The following is an 18,076-nucleotide window of genomic DNA, read 5'->3' on the forward strand; positions in this document are numbered from 1 at the left end:
TTTGAGTGAGATCCCGGCGCGCGTGGCTCCCTTTGCATGACGCGAGCTGCAAGGCGCGGGGCAGCCGCCCACAGTTTTCCTGCCGGGGGTTCCCTCGGGAGGAGGAAAATCTCCAGCGGGTGCAAAGCTGGCGTAACCAGCTCCTTCAGCCCTCGCCGCCCGGCCGGCCGGACCCGCGCTGGGTCTCGCCGAGCCCCTTCGTCTCCATCCACGCTCCGTGCAGAGGCTCTGCACCCTTGCGCCCGCGCCCGCCGGCGTGGCCAGCCGCTTTCGAGTGGCAGGAGCGAGCCTTGCCGTGCCCGGCTGGAGCAGGGATCTGGGGAGGCACACCTCGCCGTCATTGGGAAACCCGTTTGTGGGAGCTGAGCTAATCAAATTGGTGAAAGCTCCCAGACTACAGATGTGAAACTGCAGCCTGGCGAGACTGCAATACTGTTGGCCTTCACGTCTCCAAAATTTGCGGGCTCTGCTTGAAAAGCTGCCCTGGGCCCTGGGATGGGGCGGGCAGCGAGACTTGGGGGTCAAAGGCAGCTTTCCGCCATCCCTGTGGTCCCCACTGGGGCGTTGGAGGTTTGCTGGTGGCTCAATGAGCCGTCGTAGGGGAGGGAGACCCCAAGGGTCCCCAGCACGGCCCCTTCCCCAGCGCTCGCGCCGCATGGGGAACCGGGACCCGCCGGAGCCATCCTGCGGCACCCGCGGCTCCTCCTCGAGACGCCCGCGAGGCAGAGGTGTCACCGGGCGGCAGGGGACGGGCCGGCTGCGTCCCACATGGGGGTCCCACCACCCCTCTCCGCAGCCCTTCGCATGGCCACATACCAGCATGGGGACTTCTCCCCTGGCTTTGCAAGGGCAGGATGGGACCTATGACATATGGCGCCGAGGGGGGAGAGGGGGGGTTAGCCTGAAATTCTGTTTCTGGGTGAACCGACCTGTTCGCAACAGCTCTTACTTTTTGTTTTCATTCCCCAGAGAACAAAACTCTGCTCCAAAGGTTTGTTATCTTTTGCTGCTGAACTTTAGACTGGGGTGGCCTTTCATAGTAAACAAAGAGAAGCTCTCACTCCCCTGAGAGCAGGAAATCCCGGGCAGGGAACGGGCAATTATATACGCTCCTTCCAACAGGTGAACGGGAGAGCCTGGGAAAAAGGAGCTCTGGCAGAGACCTGGACGCAAACAGGCTCCTGCCTTAGGAAGCATGGATCCAGATTTTGAGGGTTTAGCCCGCCCGCTCTGCGCCCACCCCACCTCACACACCACGATTCCCCAAAGACACCGGTCCAGGATTCAGCAACCTGGCTTCTCTTCCGCTCACAGCTTTGCAGAAGGTGCTGTAGCTATAGAAAGGGGGACAGAAGCATTAACACAGGGCTTTTCAAGCCCCCTGGTGCGCCCAGACGGTGAAAAATCTCCTAAAAATGCATTGACCCCCCCTCATCCCCCATTCTCCCCCGTAACAGCACTGAGCCTATAAATATATATGTATGTATATAGATGGAAACCAAAAAAAAAAAAAAAAAAAAACACCAAGCAAAAAACAAAGCAGAGCAGAGCAAAACGGAGGGAGCAGGAGGCAGGAGCGGCCGGGGAGAGGCGTGTGCGGTGGCGCTGCTACTAGAGAGGAGCGGTAGGCGCCGAGCGCCTTGTAGGGTGTTTACGGCGGAGCCGGCGGAGCTGCAGCAGGCTGGGAGCGCTGCCTGCCCGCAGCCACAATGTCAAGAGGAGACACGTGTATGTAAGCGCCTGGCACGGCCGGAGCGGGGCCCCGGCAGGCCGGGCAGGGGGGGTCCGGGGGCCGCGACGCCTCTGCGGGCCGGGCCGGGCCGGCTGCTCTCCCCCCCCCCCCCACCCCGGTCTGCAGGCGCACGGGGCAGAGCCGGCCGCCGGCCCCCGCAGGGCTCCGCTGCAGGGTGGCATCGCTGGGCGGCCTGGCGCTCCTGGTGTGAGCGTGGGTGCGTGGGTCCGGCGGGCTCCGGAGGGGCCCGGGGGGGCTGGCACGCCTGGTGGCACCGTGCTCGCCCTCCGGCCTCGCATGCGGGCGGGCGGCGGCGGCGGCAGGCCGGCGCTCCTACCCCTGGGCTGGAGCGGCTCGGGGAAAACATCTGGATTGCATAAGGCGCTTTCTGTGCGTGGGGCAAGGACTGCCACTTAGGGGGTGATTGCACAGCCAGGCCCAGCCAGGCTGAGCCATTTTGATGCGGGAGCCAGGGGGGTGCTGGCTGCCGCTAGAAGCTGCTTTTGCAGGAGGGCCGTTCTGCTGTGTTTTTGCCAGATGCAGCCTGTAGGCGAGATGGGTCTGAGCGTCTATAGGTTCAGCAGGAGATGGAGGAGAGAAAGTTGTGTCTCTTATCTAAGGTGCTGGAGGTTGCTCCCTGAAGTCAGCAAGGGGGGGGGGTCTGCTTCACTTACACGAGTCGGGAGGATTTTTGCCTGAGAGCTTTCTAAAATTGTATTTTACCAGTGGGAGGCAAAGGCTAATGGCAGGTTCCTTGCAGTCCCACCACCCAGCCCCCCCCCAGGGGTTAAAACCTCAGGGTTTGAGGGAGCGCGGAGGATGCTCAGCACCTCAGCAGCTGTGCCGCGGCTCCCAGAGCAGCAGCGCTGCTGTGACAGGCAGAGGGGCGCTCGGCTTTGCTTGCAGCTTCTGGAAACTCTGCAGCCCATAAATTCGGATCTGGCCAAAACTGCTTGAGGGGAGCACTCTGCCACCCCCATCGCAGCGGGCAGGCTTCAGTCTGATGGCACTTTGCCGCCTCGGTGCTGCAAGGGGGTCGCACGGCAGCATCGCCCAAGCCTTAGTGCAGACAGATACCAAGCAGCGGGTCCTGGCAAATCCATCTTCAATGTCAAGAGTTTGCAGTGCAAATCATAGCTGCGGATGCGGGGCCGGGCATCACGATGGCAGCGTGCCGAGGCAGGGAGGCTCTGCCTGAAACGCTGATCGGTCGCGCCGGCGCTCGTCACGGCCGAGCTGGCCTCGAGGGCAGGGTGAGCTTCTCCTCTGGCGGGTTCCTTCATTTGTGCCTCAATCTTCCCCTCGCTCCAGCACCAGGAAGATGAAGTCGTACCAGAAGCTGACGACGGCCGTCCCGCAGCCGGCGGGGTGCAGGGTGGAGGAGGAGGGGGCCGCCCCGAAAACCGCCTGCCGTGGGAAGCTGGCCCCGTGGTGGGTGGGCAGCGGGCTGCTGGTGGCAGCCGTGCTGCTGAGCGCCGTCACCGTGTGGGTGCTGCGGCAGGTGTCCAGGGGCTGGCACGTGCCCGCACCGCCCCCCAAATGCCTCCTGGTGCCCGAGAGCCAGCGCTTTGATTGCTACCCGGAGAGGCGCGTGGTGGTGACCCAGGAGCTCTGCGAGAGCCGGGGGTGCTGCTTCATCGAGACCCCCCCGCCGGCGGGCGGCAAGCGAGGGGTGCCCTGGTGCTTCTACCCCCGCGACTTCCCCAGCTACACGCTGCAGAGCCTCAACCAGACCGCGCTGGGCATGGTGGGCCTGCTGCTGCGGAGGGAGAAGACCTATTACCCACGGGACATCGAGATGCTGCGGCTGGATGTGGAGTTCGAGACGGACACGCGACTGCACCTGAAGGTGAGCTGCCCTCGGCCCGCTGCCACCCTCCCCTGGCCGGGCTCCTTGTGCTCCTGTCCCATGTTGCTGGTGACCGGCCCCTGCTCAGGCCGGGGCTGGCAGCAGCTTTGCTCCTGGCATGGCCGTATGTGGCCTGGCTGCTGCCTTCAATCCTCTGCCCTCCTGCTTTTCTGGTCTGCAAAGCATGTTTTCTCTCCCTTTTGTAGATAACCGATGCTGCCAACCCTCGGTATGAGGTTCCCCTCGAGGTTCCCCAGGCGATGAAGAGAGCAGAAAATCCCATCTACAGCGTGGAGTTCTCCCGGGACCCCTTCGGGGTGCTGCTGCGGCGCAGGGCGACAGGCACGGTGCTGTAAGGCCCCTCCTTTGCATCGGTGACCCCTTGGGTTCCCGCACGGCGGGGGGAAACCCTCTTCCCTCCCTAGATAGACTCCTGCATGCTTTCCTTAGCCTGGTGGGGGGAAAACACAACGTGGGCTCTCCGAGCAATAGTTGCTCTTCATCTTTGTTCGTGCCGCAGAGAACAGCACCGGCACAGCGCCCAGATTGCTCACAGGGATCGTGCAGCTCCCAAACACCATGTGTGCAGTAAGGCACAGCCGCGGGGTGCAGGTCCCCATGGCGGCCACTGATGAGGGACCCGTGGCTCCAGGGAGAGGGCTGCCTGAGGGCTGCAGCTTTGCTTTTTTTGGCGAAACTCCAGCGAGCAGTGCGGTCTGGGCTTTGGGGGGAAAAGGGCCGCATTTAGCCTTGCTGCATTGCTCCAGTCTCTTCTCTAGCTCTGTCCACACTGCATCTTCGGTCTGGCTGCTCTCTCAGTCTATGGGTGGGGTGTTTTGGCAGCCTCTTGGGATCACGCTCCTTTCCTTCTCTTCTCACCTTCAGTTTGGTACAGCCTGTGGCCTGTCCAATACTTGGGAGCCATTTATCAGTGGCAACAGGCTGAGAAGCTTCACTGCTGTATGGCTTTGATGGTTAACAATAACCTCGGTGGAAACTTCTGGTGACCACAAAGAGGTTGTGCCACATGGGTCAGGCTGGCTTTTGGGGTCAGGCAGTGCCTTGTGCCCAGCCAGACCCGAGCGCCCATCCATTCCCCTCCTTCCTCGGCTAGGCCGAGGATGCCGGATGGGAAATACACTGCTTTTGCTGGCCCTTGAGCCGCTCCTGGAGGGAATGGGTAAATTGTTGGTGTACAAATGGATTAACGTCAGCCCAGCATCCTCTCTTCATCCTCTTTCCCTCTGTGTCACTACTACCAGGCTCAACACCACTGTGGCTCCCTTGATCTTTGCTGACCAGTTTCTCCAGATTTCTACTGCCCTCCCATCGCCGTTCCTCTACGGGCTGGGGGAGCATCGCAGCAACCTCCTGCACAGCCTCAACTGGAGCACCCTGACGCTGTGGGCCCGGGATGTCTCTCCCATGGTACCCTTCCCTCCTCTGCTGGCGGGCACAGGGCGAGGATGAGGCTGGAGCTGTACAGCGCATGGGACAAGCCCTGGGAAAACAGCCCCAGGGCTCGGTAACGGTACTGGGGCCGTCAGAGGCTGGCATGGCAGCTTGTCCTGTGCTGCTGCGGGCCACGGCAAGGGGCTCTGGGCTACGGTTCATGGGCACTGCACGCTTCCCCAGGCCTCCCACGGCTGCCCTGGTGGTGCCAGTGTCCCCAGGAGGAGGCTGAGCTGCAACAAGGCTGACAGGGAGATACGGGCCAGGGGAGGATTTCAGAGCAATTGCAAAATGCTCAGTGCTCTGAAGACCCTGAGTGCCTTCTGCTGCACCCTGGCCTTCATGCAACAGGTTGCGGTGAAGCTGCTTTTGGCCAGGAGGTTTCCCTCACATCTGACGCAGCTCAGCAGCAGCCCCTGAGCATGGACTGCCCAGGCAGGAGGGCCCCACGCAGCGTGCAGTCATCGCAGCCCGGGAGCTGCTATCTCAACCAGGCGACTCTTGTTTGCAGGAATCATTCAACCTCTATGGAGCTCACCCCTTTTACCTGGTGATGGAGCAGGGTGGAGATGCTCACGGTGTTTTCCTCCTCAACAGCAACGCGATGGGTAGGTGTTTTGGGCTCCTCGGCCCGCGGCCTTGCCGTGCCTCGTCCCCGGGGAAGGGCCATGGCGGGTCGCGGAGCGTGACCTGGCCGGATGGGGGGCTGACCGGAGCGGGTGGTTCAGGAACTTGGGGCAAGAGGAAGCCATAAAAGGGAAAGATGTGGTTTCATGGCTCCGTTATTGAGCTTAGCCATCTGTTTCCTGGCTAAAGGGAGGCTCTTTAGCAACTGCCGAGCAGTTTAACCACACGCCCAGCTGCCAAATTGCCATCGGAAAAGCAAGCCCCTTGTGTGCTGGTCTCTGCCCATTCCCTGCCCTCCTGAAAAGGCCTTGCCTCAAAGCTCGATGGTGTGCCTCGACCCTGGTGCAGGCAGGGATAGCAGCCTCAAAGGCTGGCCGCTTCGTCCTGCCGATGTCAGCTGTTGCCTGTGCAATGCGCCGCTGCAAAGCAGGGGCCTGGCTCTGCCGCATGTGTGGGTAACATGGCAGCACCAGGCTGCGCTCCAGCAGGATCCTGCCGTATCAGAGAGGGCACCAGCGCTCTCACGTTCCTCCCAGCAGCCGCCGCGTAGAGCCATCTGGGTCTGCATGGCTGCGAGCCTGCTTACACCAGGGCTCTCGGCTCCAGCTGCGCTACGTTTTATTGCAGCGATGCTCCCAAGGATGAGTCCTCAGGGGAGCCCTGTGAAAAGGCATCAGCTCTAGCTGAGGTTTGAGGACTGATTCATGTGAAAAGCCCTTCCCAGGAAAGCCCTTGCTCCCGTATGCTCTCTCATGCATACAAGTAGCTCTCAATTTAGACTGTGCTTGGGAGAGAATTTTGGGGAGGATGTGAAGGAAAGCAACAAACATGACCTTCACATGGAAGCTGGGAGAATGGTACAGGTTTCAGCCTATAGAACAAATTCTTAAAATAGAGAACTTCCTAACTGTATAAACCAGAATTATCCACCAGCTGCAATGATTTGTACCTCCAGACATGCATTCAGCATCAGGAGAGTCCGAGACAAGGGTTTCTCCTTGTCTGCTGCCAGAGGTTGACTTTGCCTGAGACACTCTGATCCCAGCCTGTGCCTCGGGTCTCCCTTTGGTGGTGTTGCTCCCCTGGGTCTCACTGTCTTTTCTCCTCCTTTGAAGAGGTGGCTCTGCAGCCTGCCCCAGCCCTGACCTGGAGGACCATTGGGGGTGTTTTGGATTTTTACATCTTCCTGGGGCCTGATCCTAACATGGTTATCCAGCAGTACCAGCAGGTGATAGGTAAGTGACCACCTCCTTCTGCTTTCCCCTCGTCCCAGCCCTGTATCACGTCTGCCTGCCATCTTCAGCCCATCTCCTCAGAAACCCTCCCAGGACATCAGGTGTCACTGGTCGCCTCTTTTTCATTCTTCCTCTTCCTCTTCTATCCCTTCACAACGTTGCTCTTGTCTTGGCCTCCATTGGGTGCATCTGCCTTGCTCCAGGTTTCCCAGCCATGCCGCCTCTCTGGGGACTAGGTTTCCACCTCTGCCGCTGGGGGTATGGATCAAGCAATGAAACCTGGCAGACTGTGAAAGCCATGAGGAATTACCAGATCCCACAGGTAAAATCAAGGCACACCGCAGGAAAGCTGGGGCTCTGCCCCTGTGTTTCTGAGCCTCTCTTTCCTGCAGGACGCACAGTGGAATGACATTGATTATATGGACGGATACCGGGACTTCACCTTCGATCCTGAGAAGTTTGCCTCCCTCCCCTCGCTGGTGGAAGACCTCCACAAACATGGCCAGCGCTACGTTATGATTCTGGTACTCCAGTTAGTCTCCCCCTCCTACCATGTGGTAGGGGCTGTCTTTCACTTCAAAGCCGGGCTGAGTAGTCAGGCTGCAAAGCAGACTAAGCCAGAGGTGTAGGTACTGCTCATGGCCCCGACTGGCGTCTGCCGGCCTACCATCTGCACTGCATTAGCTGCCTCCAGGGCCAAGGATTTTTATCTGTGGCTGGGCATGGTGCTTGCGCCAGCGCTTGGCAGAAGTCCATAAGCTGTACAAGTGGAAATCCCCCTAATGGCAAGGAGCTCTTCAGATGCAGGCCAGGTTATCCTGCTGTCTTCATGTGTGGTTCAGGAATAAAAGGATCCATGGGTCCCAGTCCCCCAAGGACAGACAAACAGGACTATAGGTCAGGCTGGTTAACTCGGACTCAGGACTCTCCGTTTCCCTGCAACTGTTGGGATCTTGTGACCCAGCTGGGATCTCCCATCTTCCCTCTGTTCGTAAATGGGATGTGGGTTCTGCTTGCTTGAGGCAGGGGAGACCAGGGGGTCCTGGGGTGGAAAAGCACTCTTGGGGCAGGAAAGGTTGTGTTCCCTGGGTCTGTTTAAACAGCTCTGTTCAAGCATTGTTGTCACCTGACATTTCTTGCACAAGTGCATGATTTCTTGTGTTTGTCCCCCCCTCCCCAAAGCACTGTAACTAGTCCTCGGTACTTGCAGAAGTGACATTTTAGAAAGTATGCCTGGAAGTGTTGAAGCAGGTTTCTGTTCCTCTTGGTTAAAACAGCAGCCGTGTGTGAGCTCCGGCTGACCCAAACTTGCTCATTGTCTTCTCTGAAATCACGCTAATAGTGCTGGGGGAAGGGGCCAAGATCTGCTGGGGAAGACATTAACCTTCTGATTTGTTTTCAGGATCCCGGTATCAGCAGCACCAACCCTCACGGCTCCTACTGGCCTTTTGATGAAGGCTTGAGACGGGGGTTGTTCATAAACACCACCCAAGGGCAGCCACTAATAGGACAGGTAAGAAAATCTTTGGTTAGGAACAGCTAGGGGAAATCCCAGCCCTCTCAGGGTTTGGCATTAGCAGGGCCAGGTTTTCTTCCCTAACGCAAGAGGGAAAGCCAAGTGGTTGAGGGACCTCTCTGGGCTGACTGCCAGTCTGGCTCTGTCCCGAGGAGCCCTCTCAGCTTTCCTTAGCTTGGATGCGTATTTCACCTTGTGGCCTCTCTACCGACCTCCAGAGTCTGTTCCTGCCCCAACGGGAGTCTGCAGGGACCCGTGGAAGTCATATGAGTGTAACAGATCAGAGCCTGTGGTGCTGCCTGTGGCTGGTCATCTGATTTCTCTCTCTTCCTGTTTCTGGGGTGAGGAGAGGTTATCTGTGATGGACAAGTGCCTCAAGATCTGCTCCTGACTATTCCAAATTCACAGCGATGCTTCCCCAGTTTGCCCCATCTTCTAAGCTATTTGCTCGTCCCAGCTGTCTCTTGCCGTCTCGTGACTTTTAACAGAGGCTAAAAACGCTGGGGAAAATTAATTGACTCTGAAGCTAAAATTCCTGGAGTGAGGCACAGCACAGTGAAATCACAGCTCTTCACTGACTCCCAGCACAGCACCAGGTTAGATTGTGTAAGCGATTATGCAAGTGGAAGGCACTGAAAAACCAGCCCAGGAGAGTTGGGCTTGTTCAGCCACAGACTTCCTGCTCATTTCCCTCGCCTCCATTCATCCGTCTGTGGCACAGAGATTGCCTCCGAGGGACGCTGAGGGCACCTGAGCGTGGTGACATCTTCAGATACTGCAGTAGGATGGGGAACTTGAAGTAGTCGGCCCTAATCTTCTGTTTTATCGCCTGTTTTGCTCCCTGACCCTTCAGCACACTTACAACCCTGTGTGCGCCGCAGGGCCAGGGGAGCAAGGGCTGCTCTTCCTGCAGCTGGACTGGGCGCCCCACGTGCGTTCTCTCCCCGAAGCAGTGACCCGTGAGACGTCAGTCTGCTGAGGGTGCTGTTTTCTGGCCTCTCTGCAGGTGTGGCCTGGCTTCACTGCGTTCGCAGACTTCTCCAACCAGGACACCCATCAGTGGTGGCTGGAGAACCTGCAGCGTTTCCATGCCCAGGTGCCCTTCGATGGCCTCTGGATCGTAAGTCCTTCCTTGCCTCCCTGGGTTACCCCCAGCTGGGTCCTTGCTGCATGCGGCTCGGCTCGCGGCCGTTGCATGTTTCTCTCACCAGTCCCTGGAGGATCGTAGGTCCCTCAAATGCTCCTTCTCCAGGTTTATTGCATTTGGCAATTTGGTTTATTGTGGTTGCTGGAAGGACACCCACACCATGGACCCGCTCACCTGCATGTGCACTGGGCAAAGAGGAGCTCAGCTCTTTGCTGCTATTTGAATTGTGTAGACAGGGACCAGTGATGCTGCTAGCTTTTGAAATATGAGATGGATTACCAACCCCAGTGGTTCAGGCAGGAAATACAACATCAAGATGAGTTTGGGTTGTGCCGTCTTTAAGGTTGGAGGGGACTGAGCACTGTCCGCTAATCCCTAAAGCCTCCTGCCCAAAACTGCACCTTAATTTTCTTTGCTTAGGACATGAATGAGCCATCCAACTTCATGGATGGGTCTGAAGACGGCTGCCCCCCGGGAGACCTCGATAACCCACCGTACGTGCCAGGTAAGGAGAGAGATGAAATAAAGGCTGCGTCGGTAGGTATGGCATGCTTTGAAATTGCCAGGTGCTGAGCGCTATGAGGGAACAGCTATTTTTAAGAGACATCGTGTCTGTATTTTACACCCTGAGTATGTCCATTCACACTTGTGTGTACAGGTAACCATTTACAGGTGTTGTACGCTCACAGTCACACAGAGGCTTTCTTTTTGCAATGTGTTTTCCTGCCTGCCCGGCCTTTTAGGGGGTCTGTGGGGTGCAGGTGGATTCAGTTTTTAAAGCCAGGCACTGTGCACCTTCTGAGACACCTCCACGCTCCCATCTAGTCCTTAGCTCTTAAATCAGCGCTTGCACACGGCTATGTCGGAGCAAGGGAAGGGCCCAGCTCTGGCAGTGGTAGCTCAGCGAGGATTTCCCCCAGGCCGCAGTGAGCCCTTGGTGCTCTGTTTGCAGCGGTGGCCCATCTCCTTCACGTGGAGGCGGGTGGAGGCCTGGCCTGTGGCTAGCAAGCTTGGGAGGACTGCGTGCGTTGGTGTCATCCCCGTCCCCCCTGCTGTGTGTGACATCTTGTCAAGGGTGTCTCTCCCTCCCTGGCAGCTGTGCTGGGAGATTCACTCTCCGCAAAGACGGTGTGCGCCTCGGCGAAGCAGAGTGCCTCGGTGCACTACAACCTCCACAATCTCTACGGGCTGATGGAAGCCAAAGCAACAGCAAGGTACCCATGAGCCCTGCCCGAACACCCATGTCCTTCCGGCTCTGAGGGCAGGACAGGGGCAGATCCTGCTGGTCAGGGGCCATCACAGCCAGGCCTATACGGAAAATCAGAGCCGGATTTGAGCGCCTGACGCAAAGGGGAGATGTTCCAGCTGCTCCCAGCCTGCGGGATGGGTCGGAGAGCTGTGGTGGGGTTGGCGGGAGCCAGAGCTGTCCCTCGGCCTTCAGGAGGTGAGGCAAGCCCCTGGGGTCTGCCCTCACCTCCTTGTCTTCCCCTTGTCTTCCAGCGCCTTGGTCCAGATCCGAGGGAAGCGCCCGCTCGTCATCTCTCGCTCCACCTTCCCCAGCCAGGGCCGCTACTCAGGGCACTGGCTGGGTGACAACCAGAGCCAGTGGAAGGACATGTATTTCTCCATCCCAGGTGGGTGAAAGTCTTGAAGTGCTGTTCTTCCTCCCTGGAGACTCCCCAGAAGCGCCCAGCACCTTCCACTTATCCTGGTCGGACACCCTGACATCCGGAGATGTCCCCCGCCTGAGAGACTGGGGCAGAGGGACCCCGAAACTCCCTCTACCCTGCTGAATGTCCCTGCCTGCATGTTTGCAGGGCTGCTGAGCTTCAGCCTCTTTGGGATCCCGCTGGTCGGGGCGGACATCTGCGGCTTCTCCGGCAGCACCTCGGAGGAGCTGTGTACCCGCTGGATGCAGCTTGGCGCCTTCTACCCCTTTGCCCGGAACCACAACACTCAGAACGAGAAGGTGGAGGGGAGCGTGTCCAGCCCTGGGGTGGGAAGGGGAGGGTGGCAATGGGGTGGCCACTGACTCCCCATGTCTCCCACAGGCCCAAGACCCAACGGTGTTCAGCCCTGCGGCACGGACAGCCATGAAGGATGTGCTGTTGACCCGCTACTCCCTGCTGCCCTTCCTCTACACGCTTTTCCACCGTGCCCACCTGCAAGGAGACACCGTTGCCCGGCCCCTGTTCTTTGAGTAAGAGCCGGGGCATGCGGGAGCCCGGGCGCCCCCTGAGACCATGGGTTGGCTCCCGTCTGAGCCAAGCTGCTGGCACCCGCTCTCACGGGCTGATGGGTGCCATCTCCACCAACTGGCAGGAGGGTCTGTGCCCCCTCCTCACTGCTGTCCCAGGGCCCACAAGCCAGACCCTTGGCTGCTGCGGTCACAGGTGTGAACGCGACCCCCAGCTGAGAGCTGGCAAGAAGCTGGCTTTGGCTAGGTGGTTCGGAGGAGATAGGGATCGCTGCTGCTGGTGGAGAAACGTCCCATCCAAGCAGCATCCCTGTCCCACTCCAGGTTCCCCCAGGATGTGACCACTTATGGGATAGACAGGCAGTTCCTGTGGGGACGGAGCCTGCTGGTGACACCGGTGCTGGAGCCTGGGGCAGACTCAGTCATGGGCTATTTCCCCCGAGGCGTGTGGTACGACTTCTACACGGTGAGGAGCACTGTGGGCTGAGCAGCGGGTGCACCGGGTTTCAGCTGGTCCAAGCACTGCAAGGAAGAAGCCACCTTAGGCTGCGCATTGAAAGCCCTGGGGACTGGGGAGATGTGCCAGTGGTTGAGCTCAGACAAGATTCAGGGGAAGAGGGAATGGGGGAAAGGGGTGGTGGGAGGTGCTGGAAGGACCTCCCACTCTCAGAGGCTGCAGAAGGGTTAGAGCATCTTCTCAGCGAGACGTGGTGCTTGTGTGGCAGGGCTGGAAGCCCCAAACTTGTGTCTGAGCCGCCCCAAATCCCCTTGCTCCTCCTCACACCCGTGTCTCCCACTGCCTGCCCAGGGCTCGTCCGTGAACAGCAGTGGGGAGATGCTGAAGATGTTGGCTCCTCTGGACCACCTCAACCTGCATGTCCGGGAGGGTGCCATCCTCCCCACCCAGGTGAGGCTCCCTTCTGCCCGGCCTTCCTGCCCAGTCTCTAGGCCCAGTCTCTAGGCCCTGCATGAGATGTCTTGTCCCCTCTGGTGGGGACCAGATCTGGGATGCAATGTCCCACCTAGCGCCTCTGCTCCCCCATCCCACCCCATGGCCCTTCCCACCCCTTCTCCCGGGCACTTGCCTGCCATACAGCACCCATTTCTTTGGACCCCAGAAACCTGGGATCACCAGCGAGGCAAGCCGAGGGAACCCACTCCGCCTGATCGTGGCCTTGTCCCAGAGTGCCACCGCCTGGGGTGACCTCTTCTGGGATGATGGCGAGAGCTTGGACACCTTTGAGCGGGGCAGCTATTCCTATCTGGTGTTCAACGTCACGCAGGTAGGGCCCAGTGGGGAGGGCGACGGGGCTGCTGTCCCATCGTAGTACCCACAGCACAGGATGAGCCCTGGACGGGTCTCCCTGCTGCCAGGGGCACCCAGCCGCCTCATGCTCACCTCTTTGCCTCCACTCCAGAACATCTTCACCTCCACCGTCCTCCATGCCAGTGCGGAGGCCACGTACGTCACCATTGACACGCTGAGCATCTTCGGCGTTCGGGAGCCCCCCAGCAAGGTCATCCTAAACGGCCAGGAGAAGCCCTTCTCCTACTTGGACAACCAGGTATGGCCGGGGATCTCCATCCCTCCTCTCCCAGCCGTTGTGGCAGGGGTTAGCAGAGGAGTGGGCAGCATGGAAGAGGGCTGGGGACTCCAGGGTCTTTTCCCAGCTGTGGTGGTGGGGAACCGGTGTGAGGGACACCTGGAGAAGCTCAGCCGAGCTGGGTAGGGTAAAGGATGCTCATCGCAGGCTGTGTCCGCGTCCTGCCCAGGCCGTGCCTCACGCGCTTCTCCTCTCACCCTGCAGGTCCTCACGGTGAGCGGCCTCGGCCTCGGCCTCAGTCAGGGCTTCTCCCTCCGGTGGCTGTGAGCACCGGGCGCCGGACAAGAAGAGGTGCCGCCGTCCCGGACCGCTGCCGAAGGCCGCCCGCCGCGGCCGCGAGACGCTCGTTGCTTCGGCCCTCGAGGCCGGGCTGCCGCCGCGGAGGAGGCGGCGGGGACTGTGGCCCGCCGCGACGCTTTCGTGCCGCCTCGCGCCAGCACGGGGGATGCCGAGGGCCGCGGGGCTGGGCGCGCGCGGGAAGGGGGGCCTGGCCGCCGGGGCGTCCCCCCGCGGCCCGCAGCTGCGCCCGGGGGTGCGGAGCCGAGCCACAGGGCAACCGCAGGCCCGTCCGCAATAAAAGCACGTGGAGAGCTTGACGTGGGAGTTGACGTGGGGCGGCCGGCAGGGGACGGGGCGGGGGGCGGTGGCGGTCGGGGCCGGGCCCCGACACGGCCCCCGGGCACCTGAAGCTGGGAGGGCAGGTGGGGCAGGAGACCCCCGTCGGCTCTCGGTCCCCAGTGGCAGCTCCCAATCCCTGGTGCCCCTGTCCTGATGCCCCAATTCCAGCTCCCCCAAGCCAGCGCCCTGATACAAAGCCCCCCTTCCCAGGCACCCCCAGTCCAGCCCCCCGATCCCAACCTCCTCCGGTCCCACTCGCAGCCCCCGGCTCCGCACCCCCGGCCCCCTCGCACCCCGCAGCCCCCCCTCAGCCCCTGGCTCTGCATCCCCAACCCTCTTCACCGCCAGCCCCCCTGCAGCCCCCGGCTCCGCACCTCCGGCCTCCTGCACCCCATAGCCCCCCCACAGCCCCCAGCTCTGCACCCCGCAGCCCCCAGCTCCGCACCCCCATCCCCCTGGTTCCCCAGCCCCCCGCAGCCCCCAGCTCCGCACCCCCGGCCCCCTTGCATCCCCAGCCCCCCCGCAGCGCCCAGATCCCCCAGCCCCCCTGCATCCCCCGGCTCCACACCCCCAGCCCCCCCCAGCTCCTTGCAGCCCCCCTACCTCCCCCGGCTCCACACCCCCAGCCCCCCCCAGCTCCTTGCAGCCCCCCTACATCCCCCAGCTCCGCACCCCCAGCCCCCCCCAGCTCCTTGCAGCCCCCCTACATCCCCCGGCTCCGCACCCCCAGCCCCCCCCAGCTCCCCCAGCCCCCCTACATCCCCCGGCTCCGCACCCCCAGCCCCCCCCAGCTCCCCCAGCCCCCCTACATCCCCCGGCTCCGCACCCCCAGCCCCCCCCAGCTCCTTGCAGCCCCCCTACATCCCCCGGCTCCGCACCCCCAGCCCCCCGATCCCCCAGCCCCCCTACATCCCCCGGCTCTGCACCCCCAGCCCCCCCCAGCTCCTTGCAGCCCCCCTACATCCCCCGGCTCCGCACCCCCAGCCCCCCCCAGCTCCCCCAGCCCCCTCGCATCCCCCGGCTCCGCACCCCCAGCCCCCCGATCCCCCAGCCCCCCTACATCCCCCGGCTCCGCACCCCCAGCCCCCCCCAGCCCCCCCAGTCCCCCCCCGCTCCTCCCAGGGTGCAGTTCCCACTGTCGCCCGCTGGGTGGCGCCCCTCCCACCGCCGGCCCGCTGCGCCGCGCCCCTCCCACCGCCAGGCGGCGCCGTCGCTCAGCGCGGGGGCGGAGCCTGGCGCTTCGCTTCCGCCTGGGCTGCAGGGAGCGGGGGGAAGGGGTGACTTCCGCTTCCGGAGCGCGGCGGGAGGCGAGGCGGGGGGAGGGGGGTCGTTACCGGGCAGGCCCGTTCTCGGCGGCGCCATGAACCGGCCGAAGGCGGCCGCCGTGCGGCGGCCCAGCACCGTGCCGAAGCCGTCTGGTGGGTGCTGCGGCGGCGGGGGGCCGGGTCGTGCCGGGTCGTGCCGGGCCGGGCCGGGGGGAGCGGCGGGGGGCTGCGGCGGAGCGGCGCCGGTTCTGGGCGGGCCCCGCCGGGCTGCCCTCACGGCTGGTTTGCCCCCTTGCAGCTCACCCGCCGCCGGGGGACTTCATCGCCTTGGGCTCCAAGGGGCAGAGCAGCGACTCCAAAGCCGCCGTCACCTTGCTCAAGCCGGCTCCCTCCGGGCTGCCCTCGGAGCGCAAGCGGGACGGCGCCGCTGCCCTCGGCGCCGCCGCCGGGCTCACCGGCCTCACCAAGCGGCCCAAGCTCTCCTCCACGCCCCCGCTGAGCGCCCTGGGGCGCCTGGCGGAGGCGGCCGTGGCAGAAAAGCGAGCCATTTCGCCCTCCATCAAGGAGCCCTCCGTCATCCCGATTGAAGGTGAGGCCCTGGTCTGGTTCTCCGGGGGCTGGCGGGGCAGCCGGTGGTTGGAGAGAGGAGGCAAGCCTGGCTCAACGCTTAGTTTCCTCAGACAGTGTTTGAGCCTGGCTGTCCTCCTCTGCCTTTACGCTGCCGTTTATGTGGCAGCCCTAAGGATTTCCAAAGACTTCCCCGTTATGTTCCTGGGGAGTTAATTTAATATGTTTTCAGCAAAATATATTGCGCTTACGATATGTGAGCGTGCAGCCTGTGTGGGCACTTCCCACTCTGATTTTCTTGTGCTGGGATTCACCTTTTTTTTTTCTTTTTTTAGCAGCTCTAGCCCTTGCCCTGCTGGGCATAGGATCAAAGACACAACTTTCTGTCCTTTCTTTTCCTGTTTGTACGGATTGTTGTGCTCTTGTCTCATAGCTGCCTAATAGCATTTGAAAGACCTTTTATAGGAAATCTTTGAATGCAGTTTTATATCAATATTTTTTAGCAGCGTTTGCATATCTGTGTGTTTGTTTTCTCAAGTCTTTTTCTATTTCCTGGTGTTGGACATATTTGCAGAGGAATATTCTGGTAGGTACCAATCAAAAACATAAGAGTGTTTTCAGGCATGAAGAATTTTTAACAGCATTTGGGTGGGAGGGAAAGTCATTGCAGTGGGTAAAGACAAGCAAATCGATGCTTTGCTTTCCAGGTGACTTGTCCTTCAGGCATCTGGGGGTAGGTTATTTTGCATAAGTGTAGAAACTAATGAATGTGTGTTGATTACTGCAGTTGTCCCCACCGTGCTGCTGGATGAAATTGAGGCAGCAGAGGCAGAAGGCAATGATGACCGTATTGAGGGGGTGCTGTGTGGAGCAGTGAAGCAGCTCAAGATGAACAGAGCCAAACCCGATACCACGCTGTACCTAAGCCTCATGTACCTGGCAAAAATCAAACCCAACATATTTGCCACTGAAGGGGTTATTGAGGTGAGAGCCATGTCACATAGATGCCCGCAGGCTCACTGGCGATATGGTTTCAGCCAGCCTGTGAATGTAGTTGCAGTTGCTCTCAGGCCATTCCATAGCCTGTATGTGCCTGTAAACATCTGAAGTGTCTTGCAAATTACTGCAATTTGTATATTTTCTTCTAATGCTTTTCTGTATAGTCTTCTGCTAGATGGTCTGATTTTTGTATGTGATCTTGCAGGCATTGTGCAGCCTACTCCGAAGAGATGCCTCCATTAATTTCAAAGCCAAAGGGAATAGCCTCGTGTCTGTCTTGGCCTGCAACCTTCTCATGGCCGCTTACGAGGAGGACGAGAACTGGCCAGAGATCTTTGTCAAGGTTGTTGAACCAAGAGTGATTCTGCGGGACTGAGACAGTGGTGGGCAGATGAGGTGAAACAGGCCAGGGCTGGGAAGCATGTGTGTGTTGGGTGCAGGGTAAGAGCAGCGGGTTTATCACTGCTGCAAGGAAAGAGAGTGTGCAGTGCACTTAGCATGGATGGGAAGGAAGAAAATAGCCAGAGTCTTTGGTTTTTGTTTTACTTTTTCAAAGAAAAAAACTCCACTCGTGGTTGAAATGCTGTGGCCTCTTTTACCTTTTGCTGTCTTTTTTTTTTAAAAATTGCCTTGACAATGTGTACTGATATAACAACGTCCCAGAGAGGTCTTACCTCCTGGATTGTTTGTAGGGATTGAACACTTAACTTACTGATTTAAAAGGGGCGAGCTTTTAACAGGCCAACTTCTTTATGTCGGAAGTGAGAGCTGTTGTAAAATCTTTGCTAAAATAAACCAGCTGTGCTCCGAGATAGGTTTGGTGTCCAGCAGAGCTTGGGATGTTTATTTACCTACTCTTACGTGACTTGGCTGCACTCGTGGTCTCAGTTTCCAGTTTGTGCAATGGAGATACTACTTTCCTATCTCATGGCTATGTTTTGAGAACAGACAAATCAAAGCTTGGCAAACTCGCAAATAATCTCATGATTGACCTATACAAAGCAGACTTGAGCGTGGTTTGTGTTCTCTGCTGCTTCCTTTCCTGTAGGTTTACATTGAGGATTCCCTCGGGGAGCGCATCTGGGTGGATAGTCCTCACTGCAAGACGTTTGTGGATAACATTCAAACAGCCTTTAACACGAAGATGCCCCCTAAGAGCATGTTGTTGCATGGGGAAGTTGGACGTAGTGGAGGGGACCTTAGTGCTGGTAAGATGTTTTGGAAACATGAACAAAGGAGTAGGGAGAGGGTGGAGCTTCGCATGAGAG

The 18,076-nt window shown here is 59.8% G+C and overlaps 2 protein-coding genes across 10 annotated transcripts in view; both read left to right on the forward strand.

The window, feature by feature from the left end:
- The window catches only part of LOC104153970 (lysosomal alpha-glucosidase-like), a 17,355-nt gene extending 3,406 nt beyond the window's left edge, over positions 1-13,949 (forward strand). For 2 of the 7 annotated variants that reach the window (XM_068908008.1, XM_068908005.1), the window contains exons 2-20: positions 3,044-3,581; positions 3,788-3,933; positions 4,844-5,009; positions 5,545-5,641; positions 6,776-6,895; positions 7,099-7,217; positions 7,288-7,419; positions 8,298-8,408; positions 9,418-9,531; positions 9,979-10,063; positions 10,655-10,772; positions 11,059-11,192; positions 11,376-11,527; positions 11,610-11,758; positions 12,080-12,221; positions 12,564-12,662; positions 12,874-13,038; positions 13,174-13,320; positions 13,564-13,949. In XM_068908008.1, the coding sequence (XP_068764109.1) occupies positions 3,054-3,581; positions 3,788-3,933; positions 4,844-5,009; positions 5,545-5,641; positions 6,776-6,895; positions 7,099-7,217; positions 7,288-7,419; positions 8,298-8,408; positions 9,418-9,531; positions 9,979-10,063; positions 10,655-10,772; positions 11,059-11,192; positions 11,376-11,527; positions 11,610-11,758; positions 12,080-12,221; positions 12,564-12,662; positions 12,874-13,038; positions 13,174-13,320; positions 13,564-13,626 (2,787 nt within the window). In that variant the 5' untranslated portion in view covers positions 3,044-3,053 and the 3' untranslated portion in view covers positions 13,627-13,949. Of the gene's footprint in view, positions 1-1,571; positions 1,733-1,861; positions 1,950-2,179; positions 2,353-3,043; positions 3,582-3,787; positions 3,934-4,843; positions 5,010-5,544; positions 5,642-6,775; positions 6,896-7,098; positions 7,218-7,287; positions 7,420-8,297; positions 8,409-9,417; positions 9,532-9,978; positions 10,064-10,654; positions 10,773-11,058; positions 11,193-11,375; positions 11,528-11,609; positions 11,759-12,079; positions 12,222-12,563; positions 12,663-12,873; positions 13,039-13,173; positions 13,321-13,563 lie in introns of those variants that run through there. The other 5 variants (XM_068908007.1, XM_068908006.1, XM_068908009.1 and 2 more) reach the window with 5 other exon arrangements.
- A 1,293-nt stretch (positions 13,950-15,242) lies between these two features.
- Positions 15,243-18,076, forward strand: part of INTS1 (integrator complex subunit 1) — a 29,588-nt gene continuing 26,754 nt past the window's right edge. For 2 of the 3 annotated variants that reach the window (XM_068908214.1, XM_068908215.1), the window contains exons 1-5: positions 15,252-15,395; positions 15,541-15,831; positions 16,597-16,793; positions 17,014-17,151; positions 17,857-18,016. In XM_068908214.1, coding sequence (XP_068764315.1) covers positions 15,338-15,395; positions 15,541-15,831; positions 16,597-16,793; positions 17,014-17,151; positions 17,857-18,016 — 844 coding nt within the window. In that variant the 5' untranslated portion in view covers positions 15,252-15,337. Of the gene's footprint in view, positions 15,396-15,540; positions 15,832-16,596; positions 16,794-17,013; positions 17,152-17,856; positions 18,017-18,076 lie in introns of all 3 variants that reach the window. The other variant, XM_068908213.1, reaches the window with a different exon arrangement.

This window comes from Struthio camelus, chromosome 15 (assembly GCF_040807025.1).
Source record: "Struthio camelus isolate bStrCam1 chromosome 15, bStrCam1.hap1, whole genome shotgun sequence".
Classification (NCBI taxonomy): Eukaryota; Metazoa; Chordata; class Aves; order Struthioniformes; family Struthionidae; genus Struthio; species Struthio camelus.